This window comes from Sardina pilchardus, chromosome 16, assembly GCF_963854185.1.
Source record: "Sardina pilchardus chromosome 16, fSarPil1.1, whole genome shotgun sequence".
In the NCBI taxonomy this organism is placed as follows: domain Eukaryota; kingdom Metazoa; phylum Chordata; class Actinopteri; order Clupeiformes; family Clupeidae; genus Sardina; species Sardina pilchardus.
Window position 1 is genome coordinate 11,990,731 of NC_085009.1, and position 12,500 is coordinate 12,003,230.

General features: G+C 46.5%; 1 protein-coding gene across 1 annotated transcript in view; it reads left to right on the top strand.

The window, feature by feature from the left end:
• Positions 1-12,500, top strand: part of LOC134059877 (multiple C2 and transmembrane domain-containing protein 1-like) — a gene marked incomplete in the record, with an annotated part of 193,684 nt that overhangs the window by 121,885 nt on the left and 59,299 nt on the right. The window contains 4 exon segments of the mRNA XM_062516413.1: positions 5,831-5,933; positions 6,923-7,025; positions 7,640-7,741; positions 8,493-8,567. Of these exon segments, the coding sequence (XP_062372397.1) occupies positions 5,831-5,933; positions 6,923-7,025; positions 7,640-7,741; positions 8,493-8,567 (383 nt within the window).

Here is a 12,500-nt window from a genome sequence, read left to right on the forward strand (position 1 = left end):
AGGGTGACATAGCCTACATTTAGCGGATCTGTCCCCGGGTCATTCGCTTTCTTCCTGAGCGCTAATACCAAATTGTCCACGCAGGGAGGCGAGAGGGGACACAGACAGAGACACACGGCTCTGAATTTGTTTTTCAGAGAGAAAAGCGGAGAGAGCGCAACGAACAGAGGAACTCTCACTCCACGGGATAGCCAATGACCTGATTGCGAAAAAGTCATTTCTCAGTTCTTATACATTCCAGTGTTTTTTTTTTGTACTTATTTAAATCCCAGGAGTTCTTAGTGTATAAAAACTTTGCTTCCATGGCCACCATTGTACAATGACAAATATATAGGTTGTGTACCCCCTCAACACACACACACACACACACACACACACACACACACACACACACACACACACACACCCTCAGGCTGTCTGAACTAAAAGGGTGTTAATTATAGAGTAATGCAGCAGAAAGCAGAACTTACAGTAAAGTGGACCAGAGGACACAAACATACTGTACTGTTTGCTATGCTATACACACACACACACACACACACACACACACACCTCCATGCATTCACACTCATCCATATTTGCAGTATTTTGCATTTAATTGTCATTCCCAATGCGTTCTGCGTGACGTGTTTACATAGTTAGTGGTGATGTTGATGTGGGTGATAATGAGGGAGACGTGGATGATCGCAGATTATTGGCCGAAGTGCGCAGGGTTCTGTCTCTTATGTGCCAATGAATCTTTCATCTCTGCTCTAAAGGGGCGCAGGGCTCGTGCGGGTTTGACAACACGGTATGGAGATAAGATGTGTACTGCGCAGCCACCCTGACAGTAATTACTGTAGACATGAAGAGGTACAGCTATATGAGAAAGAGAGAGAGAGAGGGATAGAGAGAAAGAGAGAAAAGGATAGAGAGAGAGAGAAATGGTGGTTATTAGTAATGAAAGTCTGATTGGAGAGAATGAGATCTTTCCCTCTGCTTACCAATGAGAGAGCTCGGCTGTACGCTCACACAGCCTTTAATGAAGACGTGCTATCGGCAATCTCTCTCACTCTCACACACGCGCGCACGCACACACACACACATACACACACACACAGACTCCCTCACTCACACACTCTCCCTCCCCCTGGCTCTTGTCAGATGGTCTGGCCCGGCGCGGTGACCTTGCGCGGTGGTCTGGTGTTCCCCCGGGAGACGGGGCCGCCCCATGGGCTCTGATTCCACACTGGTCCCTGCGCCAGCCAGCCAGCGCCCGCACCACACCGCACAAAGCCTCCTTCTCCCTCCCCTGGTCTCCCTCTCCCTCTCCCTCGCCCGCACCCATGGCCCAGACCCCCTCTCTCTCTCCCTCCCTCTCTCCCTTTCTCCCTCTCTCTCCCTCTCTCTCTATCTCTCCCTATTCCTCCCTCTTTTTCCTCCCTCTCTCCCTCTTTCCCTCCCTCCCTCTCTCTTTCTCTCCATCCCTCCCTCTTTTCCCTCCCTCTCTCTCTCTCTCTCTCTCTCTCTATCCCTCCCTCTTTTCCCTCCCTCTCTCTCTCTATCTCTCACTCTTTCTCCCTCTCTCTATCTCTCTCTATCCGTCCCTCTTTTCCCTTCCTCTCTCTCTCTATCTCTCTCTATCCCTCCCTCTTTTCCCTTCCTCTCTCTCTCTATATCTCTCCCTATCCCTCCCTGCCTCTCTCTCTCTTTCTTTCTGTCTCTCTCTATCCCTCCCTCTCTTCCCCTCTCTCTGCCCCGGCGGTGGCGGTGCAAGGCGGCTGCTCTACAAGGCCACGGGCCACGCTACAATGCCTCGGCTAATAAAGAGCTCACACATGCTCAGAGTCCAGCTCCCACAGACAGGAGGGAGAGAGAGAGATGGAGAGAAAGAGAGAGAGATGGAGAGAGAGAGAGAGAGAAGGGAGCTAGAAGAGGTGGGGTGGTGTAGGAAAGGAGGAGGCAGAGAGAAAGAGAGAGAAAGAGAGAGAGAGTGTGTGTGAGTGTGATTGTTTTTTTTCACACATTTTTATAATAGCCAACCTCTCTACTGTAAGCCTGAGCTCACACTTTTGTTCGCCTCTCCCTCTCCCGCCTCTCCTCCCTTCTCTCTCCCTCCCTCTCTCTCCCCCTCTCTCTCCCTCTCTCCCTCCCTCTCTCTCTTTCTCTCAGTGTAATTAATTGAGGCGTTTATGTGAAGTAGCAGCACTCCAGGCCTGGAGAGTAAATGGGTGCGGTGTGTAAAAGCAGCACTTGAGAAGAGGAGAGGAGAGGAGAGGAGGGTGGTGTGGGAGTGTTTTGGGGGGGCGGAGGGGTGGGGGGGGGTCCTCACCCCTTTCAGCGGGGTGAGGTGCTGCGTCGCCTCTCCTGGGTCCGAACGCGGACCGGTGGGGGTTTTGTGGGGGTGGTGGGGGTGGTGGCGGTGGGGAGTGGATGAGACCGCACTACTAATGGAGTCGGCCTAAAACAAACTCACACTCTCATCTGGATCAACAGCGTAGTCTGAGCACTGAGGACGAGAGGGGGGGGAGGGGGGGGGGGAGACAGGCGGTGAGGGGATTGGCTGGGCACTGCGCTGAAGGGCCTGATATTGAGTGTCCCAAAGTACATGGGGAGTGTGAAAATCATACAAACACATGGGAATGATCACTTAAAAAATGAATAACACATTATCTCTTACGCAAAAATGTGCGATAGCGACGGTAATAGGACAGTAGAAGGGGGGGAAATAAGCACTGAGTCAGTTTGAAACTATTTAGGCTGAGTTATATTCAATAAATGATCTCGAGTGAAGTTTTTTTATGTGCCGTGCGGTTGTTTTATAATGGTAACCGCTCCACATCTGTTCATTCAGGATGTTGTTGTGAGAGCTTTTCTCAACCCGTAGATAGGTATTAGAGATAGAATGCTCCCGCGACCGTTTTCAGCTGTCCGTCATGCTGGAGCCAGATACACTGTACAGTATTTTTTATTAAAGAAAAAAAAGATGTCCGAGCAGCCGGCCTGCTGGTCAGGGGAGGAGGCGGGGGGGGAGCGGCGGGGTCGGACACACACCTGGAGCCTCAAAGTTCCAGTTACCGCCGGCCGTGAAATCCGCTCAGACAGCTGCCTCATAAACAGGGTCAGAGGCCGTCGCCGGTGACAACCACTTGTCACGGGCAGAACTTTAGCGCATTACCCAGCCGAGGACGAGCGCTACCTTTTCTGCAGGTCCTCCCATCCCCCCCCACCCCCCCCATCCGCCGTAATTTACATAAAAGCCCGCGAGCACAGCTGTGCTGATTTCTCCCCACGCCGGCTCCTCCACGCTTGGCTTCGAGGGCAGCGTCGGACACCAAAGCAGCCCCTGCACATTATAGACAAGGGCATGCATGTTTTTCATTTGCGTTCCAATTTCACATAGTGTTTTGCTCAGACCGTATCAACCTGTCGAGATCATATGCGTCAGACGGAAAACAGCACAAATATTAAAATGGCACGTTCCACAAATAGAGTAATTATACAGGCAAAGAAGGATGCAGCACTTTTGTTGAAGTTTATTTCTGTCATTCGCCCTAAATGATAATAATACAAAAATAAAAAATATATAAAAATGAATGTACAGATATATCTTAATATTTCTTTTTTAATTAAATAGTAATTTAGTATATATTAATATTAGGAATAACGTCCGCAATAGTAGTTTCTTTAGTATATTATGTAAAAATATTTTTTTTAATAGATTTTTTCATCATATACCACATAGAGAAATTCTGTTATGTACTGTATTAATCTCAACTGACGAAATAAGTAGATACGTTAATGTTGATGTTAATTAGTTGTCAAAAAGCACATTTCAGTCGGCCGACGACAGTATGAGTATTGATGTCGCGCCAGGCTCGGAGTAATGACATGCACTTCTGGATTGAATATCAATATGAACTTAAAGGAGAGTCAGCTGAGTCGATATGCCAGTGAAATGGATATGGCCTGTGACAGCCAAGTCTCACCATTGATCCTAGTGACATTTATTTAACACATCAACTTAAATGTCCTGCCCTTGTCTTAACATTTTGATAAACTCAAAGAAAACAGTGACACTTGTATTCGCGGATGGGGGAATTTATGCATGCAACCCATTGTGCGACTTTCTGTCTGAAAGGAAAGGTTTCTTTTTTCTTTTTTCTTTTTTTTTGACACACACACACACACGCACACAATCCTACACACGCACACACGTGAGCCTTGGTTCTTTGCGATTCATAAGTAATATGTCTTGTTTTGCAGTCTGACCCAGCTTTTAAAAAACATGTTCTCAAACAAACAATAAAAGTGCTCCCAAATGTTTTGTTAAAAGTTAAGATCAAAGCAGAAATTAAGAGTTTGTAGTTTGTTAGGGAGAAGCAGGACTCTTCTCCATTTACAAAGAGTTGGCATTAACATGAGTATTTAAATAGCACGTTTCAAACGCAAAATATATAGGCCATCATATTTTATAACATGTCTCTGGAGTTGCCTTTACACTGAAGCGTTTTTTATTGTCCACACATATTCAAAGTATGTTAAGTTTTTAATTTCAGTGGGAAAAAAAACAATTTCATTACTTTTTGATTTCTACATTGTTTATTTTGTGTGTAAATACCGGTGGCTTTGATACATAATCGTGCCGTGAATTAAAACAGTTTTTGAAAAAAAAAAACAGAATGCACAACGGAACTGATTTCTATGACTTTTGCTTGTTTCTAGATCTCTGACAAGTTGACATTTATTGGTCAAAAATGTATAAAGTGAAAATAATTTTTTCCCCCCCGTTAGACACATTCTCAGTCTTGGGCATAATAGGACATAATCTCACAAAGCTCTTTTGCTTTTGTTGATTTGTGTGCATGTGTGTGTGTGTGTGTGTGTGTGTGTGTGTGTGTGTGTGTGTGTGTGTGTGTGTGTGTGTGTGTGTGTGTGTGTGTGTGTGTGTATACAATGACCGAAAGTTGAGCCTTCACCTCTGCTGCCTTTCATTTTCTCCACTTGTGACTTGCGTGGCCTTTTCCCAGGGCGGGCTGGCATCTGCACGGGGCCGCCCAGCCATCGTCTGGCAGTGGACGGTGTGTGTGTGTGTGTGAGAGTGTGTGTCTGTGTGTGTGTGTGTGTGTGTGTGTGTGTGTGGTGGAGGTATGGAGTGGCGGAGGGGGTTGAGAGATGTCCTCCGTGGAGCCCTGCGGCTAAGCAGAGGAGTCGGGGCGGGCAGGCGGGCGGATGACTGCGCCGATCTGCTGCAGCTGAAGTGCTTATCTCCCCCCATGTCTGGGGCTCGTGGAGGCGCGGAGGAGCAGGGGAGGCCACCGCACCATACGGAGGGTGGAGGAGGTGGTGGTGGAGGTGGGGGTGGAGGTGCGGGTGCGGTTGAATATATCAAATCATTATGGGAATGATAAATCGTGGCTTAACCTCTCGTGCGGTGAGGGGCCGCAGCACTGGGGCTGTAATGGGCACCCAGGGGGCAGCCGGGCGCTCACCTTTATCAGAGCAGGCGGCCGCCCGCACACACACCTGTCTGTGTGTGTGTGTATGTGTGTGTGTGTGTGTGTGTGTGTGTGTGTGTGTGTGTGTGTGTGTGTGTGTGTGTGTGTGTGTCGTGTCGTGCTGCGTCGCCGGCAGTCTGTGGGCCGCCACCGCTGGATTAGCCAGGGTAAATAACGGCGGGGTGTGTGATAACGGCCGGGGAAAAGGTTTCACCGCGTTTTTATCTCACCATGTCTCTCCTCTCCTCCTCCACTCTTCCCACCCCACCCCACCCCACCCCTCCTACTCTCTCTCTCTCCCTCTCTCTCTCTCTCCCTCTCTCTATCCCCCTCTCTTCACCCTCTCCTCCCAGGGAAGAGTGACCCTTTCTGTGTGGTGGAGCTTAGTAATGACCGTCTGCAGACGCACACTGTCTACAAGAACCTCAACCCGGAGTGGAACAAGGTCTTCACCTTGTGAGTTTCATGTGCATAGGCAAGCACATTCATACGCTACACTCTATTTCACCCCATATTCTCTTGGTGTCGCTTGATGTATGCTATTTAGTGGACTTAAATAAGTGCAGACAATTTGCAAGCCTTCAGATTTACACAGTAGTTAGAAATATGTTATTATTAATATCAGAAACTGCTAGAATAAAATTAGAAACAATTGCATATTATGTCGAGCAATAATATTATTAAGCGCACAACATTTTAAATAGTGTCTTGTCACCAAAACCTCAACTGTAATATTGTTCTTACCATTGCAATATACCCATTATATCCACATGTACAGTATACCTTTGCTTACATTTATTTATGTGAATGATGGTTTTGCTTGTACTGTATGTGCTATGTAGTGTTAATTCAAAATTTCTCTGAAATGTTCTGATAAAGCACAATGCAGATTTAATAGCATATAAGGTATGTTTTGTAGTATGATGCTCCTCTGTTGAGCTTGCATGGTGAACTCTTAGCGAGAGGAGAGTAATCTAGTCTCCCTGGCTGCACCCCTCTCTTTAAGAATAACCTCGTTTCTTTTCATCTGACTTCCTGTCTTTAGCCTACTTTTCCAAGACGGCATTTCAAAGACAGAATCCACAGTGTTGCTTTTTTTAAAACCCTGCCGCCAACGCCAAAAAAAAAAAAAACGTTGGTCGCTGAGGCCTCAAATAAATCACTTTTTTTTTTCATTGTCATGACTTGGGGAGAGAAATCAGAGATATTAATATCAGTCATTGACTTCCTTTTTTGCCTGTGTCTCGCTCTCATTTTCACCAACCCTCTCTGCCTGGAACCCCACCACCCTCAACCCCCCGACACACACACACACACACACGCACACACACACACGCATACACACGCACGCACACACACACACACACACACACACACACACACACACACACAAACGCAAACCTACACACACACACACACACACACACACACACACACACACACAGCAACGTGAAAGACATCCACTCTGTGCTGGAGGTCACCGTTTACGACGAGGATCGGGACCGGAGCGCCGACTTCTTGGGCAAAGTGGCCATTCCACTGCTAAACGTGAGTTCCCACCGCATCCCCGCTTCCTCTCAGAGGACTGAAAATAAGTCATCAGGCTCCCTGTCTCTGTGTGAGGGAAGACAGAAATGAAATAATAAACCTGAAGAGAACACACACATACAATACACACTCAGACCCGGGTAAAAAAAACACACAACAACAAAAAAAAAAACCTGTGAAGTGTCTCGTGTAGATTTTCTATAATGGTCTTGTTAAAAAAAAAAGACACTCAAGGGGGAAAAAATAGAGAAGAGTTTTAAGATACTGAGACGCGAGAGACAGAGAGAGAGAGAGAGAGAGAGAGAGAGAGAGAGTGATAGAGAGACAGAGTGGAAACAATAGAGAGTGAGAGAGCGCGAGAAAAAAGATGGGGAGCCGGAAAAAAAAATGGAGGGATCTCTCACATCGTCTTCCCCGGCTACAGATTCCCCAGGATAGTTAATTTCTCTCTGACAGTGGTCTCTCCGTAATGAACAGGTACTTGTCAGAGTTGCCACAGTTGTTTTGGGCTGGCCTGTCAGTCGCAGCAGCTTGGGGGTCAAAGGTCGTGGAGGGGGGGGGAGTGTATTCAGCTGGGGATTGGAGACAGACGTCTGTCATGTCTGCGCCCGCAGATTCACAACGGCGAGAGGAAAGCTTACGCCTTGAAAAGCAAGGAGCTGACAGGGCCAACAAAGGGGGTCATCTTTCTGGAAATAGACGTGATCTATAATGCCGTAAGTCCCTTTTCTCTCTCTCTCTCTCTCTCCCGCTTCTTTTTTTTACCTCCTTTTCTTGTGTGTGTGTTTGTCTTTTCCCTTCTCCCAATGTTTGTTCTCTTCATCATCATTATTTTCTTTTATTCATTATTTTCTTTTTATTACTCACTTCGCGATTTTTCTGTCTCTAATTGCTGAGGCTTCCACAATGGCGTGTGTGTACGTGTGTGTGTGTGTGTGTGTGTGTGTGTGTGTGTGTGTGTGTGTGTGTGTGTGTGTGTGTGTGTGTGTATGTGTTTCTGTGTCTGTCTGTGTGTGTGTGTGTGTGTGTGTGTGTGTGTGTGTGTGTGTTTCTGTGTCTGTATGTGTGTGTGTGTATGTGTTTCTGTGTCTGTCTGTGTGTGTGTGTGTGTGTGTGTGTGTGTGTGTGTGTGTGTGTGTGCGTGCATTTGTCAAGGTAAGCCTGTCGCTGCGCATGTGTTTGTCCCCCCCCGTCCGCCATTTTAGCTCCCCGGCTAAACGAGTGCCATAGTATACAGCCGAGCCGGGGAGCGTTGTTGCTGCTGGAAACCCCTTAAGTCAGGGTTTCCAAATAAAAAACGGCGAGAGAATTTTTGCATGCTTGACAGCCTTTCGAAGCTGATAACATCCCAGCTGCTCCTTCATCTGACTCTCTGCATTTGCCTCAGCGAGTGTGTGTATGTTTTGTGTGTGTGTGTGTGTGTGTGTGTGTGTGTGTGTGTGTGTGTGTGTGTGTGCCCATCGACAGATAAAAGCCGGGGTGCGGACGCTAGTGCCCATTGAGCAGAAGTACATTGAAGAGGAGCCCAGAGTCTCCAAACAGGTACCACGGGAGCCGGTGCCAAAGGGTCACCCTCTCCAACTTTAGCCTCCATTTTGTTTTGTTTTTTCAGCTGACGCTGTTCAGCGCTTCACGGTGTTTTTGCTTTTAAAATGTGCACCTGTAGCAGGAGAAGTGTTTGAATGTGGGCAGCACTTTGGCACATTCACGCTTACTAGTGCATGCAAACACACACACACTCATACACACACACACACACACGCACACAATGCATGCACACACACACACACACACACACACACACACGCACAATGCATGCATACACACACACACAAAAACATGAACTCACATGCACTCACTCACACACACACACACACACACACACACACACACACACACACACACACACCCACATGCACACACACACACACACACACACACACACACACACACACACACACACACACACACACACACACACACACACATACATACACACACAAATACCCACACACACACACACCCGTCTCTCCACTTGCCATACTGAATAGAAATGTCAAGCTGTCAGGTCTGGGAGTGCATAAGTAGATTGGTCATCCTTAGTTGGCCCTGGGTGGCACCGCGGTGGCAGAACCCCTCATTGTCATCGACCCCAAACCCCCACCCTCCTTCACCCCCAGACCTCCAGCTCTACAAAGGCCCCTCACTCAGGCCCCCCCTCCCCAAAAAGCACCCAGTGTGTCGGGCAGGCATGCGTGTCCTGCCCCTAACCCCACTCTGGCCCTTCAGTCCTCTGGTGGACGAGGTGCAGACTCGGCACTTTCCTCTGCCACAACTCCCACTAATAATAAGACACGCACACGCACACACGCTCGCACACACGCTCGCACACACGCACACACGCACACACTCACACACTCTGTCTGTCCACGTCCACCAACTGACACGTCTCTTTTCCTGGACACGTGTGTGTGTGTGCCAAGCTGCATCTTTGCCAAATGACAGAGAAAGATTTTAGCAGATTTTTTGTTGAAATCTATATATATATATATATATATATTTTTAAGACTCTATATCTCAACAAACACTTAACAATTTTAAACACAGCACACCTCGACTGTCTAATTGATTGAACTATTGATTAGTCTGAATATTATTAATCATTATCATAAGATAAAAAACCCTGTTAGGCAAGAGCTCCCTCAGCAATGAATTAAATAACCGCTATTAAAGGAACTGATGAAATCTAAATTCGTCGGAGCGGTCATTTCACCTGACCTGTCACCTGCTTACCTCAGTCGTCATGGTGCTGTTTGATGTCCACAAGCCCCTTACAGAGAGGGAGAGAAGGGAGGAGGGGGGGGGGGTACGTGTGGGGGCTGCAGTGGAGGATAATGTGTGTATTTACCATGATCAAAGCACTGACAAATGTAAAGGCCAATTTGGGAGTTGGGGCTGTTTCATCTCCGCGTAGCTACACCAGGGGACTGCTGTCATCGGCAGTTCACTCTTGTCATTTGAATTATAAATTAGATTGTTTTTTTTTGTGTGTGTTGGTGTTGCGCGCACACACACACACACACACACTCACACACACATAGATAGTACAAGCAATGCAACCCGTGGTGCCCCAGGAGTGTCTCTAGAACCTTTTCACCACAGAATGGGGCCACTGCCTCTCAGCTCCTCAGACGACACTGTCCCTCATCTCACACTGTCCTGTCTTTGTTTCCTCCTCTGTGTGTGTGTGTGTGTGTATGTGTGTATGTGTGGTTTTTTTAGAATGTGTGTGTGTGTGTGTGGAGGGGGTGAGGGGTGGTGTTATTCCCAGACATCCTCTCCAGGCTCCTGCATCTCCCATACCACGCGGCTTTTTAAAAACAACAGTGGTTTATTTCGCCTGGTTTCAAGGCAGCCCCCCTATACGTTCCCCAGAGCAGGCTTTTGTGATACGGACTCACACAAACGCACCCGAACACCTCCTCGGACCCTCCAATTGGTGGATTCTTCCCCTCTATCAACTTAGTGGCTCATCACCATGACAACTGCTGGCGAAGCTTAATGACAGCTCTATGAAGCAATGATATCAATGGATGACAGCTACACACACACACACACACTTTATTACAATATGGAGTGCTAATTATTATAAGTCGTTCAAGTTTTTAATGGCTTATTGCCCCTTTTGGACACAAAAAAAGACTGCAAGTCTGCAAATCAAAAATCTAATGACCATTGAATGTCAAAGTTGTGTGGACGATTTATGGCCTATGAACATCACTACAGTCAGTGAAGCGCTTTAACTTCACAGTGGCATTACATCAGGGGTACGTCATGTAAAATGCCTGCGATATGAAGTCATTTAAATACTGCAGAGATAGTTCCTATATTCTTTGAGACTTTGTGTGAATGCAATATGAAGACTGGCTTAGACAGGTCTCACACACTGTGTGCCTACTTGTAAACATAAGGTGCCTCTCATTTGGTCTTTTATACACCCTCCCTTCCTTCCTCGGTCCTCGTCCTCACTGATCTACATAAAGAATGATGGGGCGGCAACAATGGGATAGTCTATCCAGTGTTAGTTATAGAGATCAGTGGGAACGAGATTGAGCATCGAGGAAAGAAGTTGAGAGGCACCCATACACTCTTTAAAAAAAGGTGCTATATACATGTAGAACCAAAAATGGTTCTATTGCATGCTTCATATATGGTTCTTTAAACCATTTTGAAGAGTACATCAAAGGAACCCCTAAGGGTTCTTTAAAGCCAAAGGAACCCCTAAGGGTTCCTTAAAGCCTGCATAGTTATATATACTCATAGCACCTCACTCGTTTTTTGTATGTGTACAGTATGTGAAGCACAGTTATTATAGTGCATGAGAAACAGCATCATTTGAGTATGACTCCTTGACGCTGTTAGGGATGCATGCAGGCCTTTGTTTGTGTTGTCTGACTAAAGCCTACCTTACACTGACAAGATTTGGGAAAGTTGTAGTCTTGATTCTTGAAAGATTGTAGCAGTGTTGTGCACGTTCACACTCTTCAGTAACTAGTTCAAAGTTCAGTTCACACACGTGCAAAGTGAACTGTTCACGTTCATAGTTCACCATTTTTAATGTTGAACTAGTTCAAATTCAGTTCATTTGAATGAAAATCTGTTTCTGACGGAATATAGGCTACAGCCACCTGTTGTTCTCATCTAATTGGGAATGTCCGTAAATTGGGCTTTATTTCGCTGGGCAGATATATTTCTTTTAGGTCTATGGCAGATACCAACGCCTAATAAATGCGGCCGCGCATTTATTAATAATTAATAATAAATGCGTCAGCTGTGCATGCCTGACAGCAGAAGAGTGTAGTTTTTACACCGGGAGTATGGAGGAGGCTGCCTTGCTGCATTACCTGCTGCGATGGAACTGTTCAGTGACATACTGTAGGGCTCTTTGAACACGTTATGCATCCTTCTTTCATCACTGACAAGTGCAGAATCTTTCCGCGATTGCATTCAGCAGCGGTTCTGTGTACAATGCATCATGCGTAACGTGATCATGGGTAATGTAGTAAGGTAGTGCAAAGCTGTAGTTTAGGAGTGGCGCCCGTGGGCAGTGAGTGTGACAACGACATACTGTTTCTAAATTGCCAGCAGATAGTGTCACTCGACTTCTCAGGACAAAATAAATTCTGTAACGTTTAATTGGACATCAACAGTGACGTTCGTCGTTCATTTCCCAAAATCTGAGCGAATTCACGTTCAAATTCATTATTTACAAATGTGTTGCGTTCAGTTCAGCGTTCACAGAAAAATGAGCGTGTTCAATGAACACGTTCTTTTGAACTCGTTCATGCACAACACTGGATTGTAGTCTTTTGAATAAAGCTTGAATGATGGGCATTACATGTAGTTCAAAGACTACAATCTTTCAAGAATCTTTCCCAAATCTTGTCAGTGTAAGGTAGGCTTGACCTGTGCTGA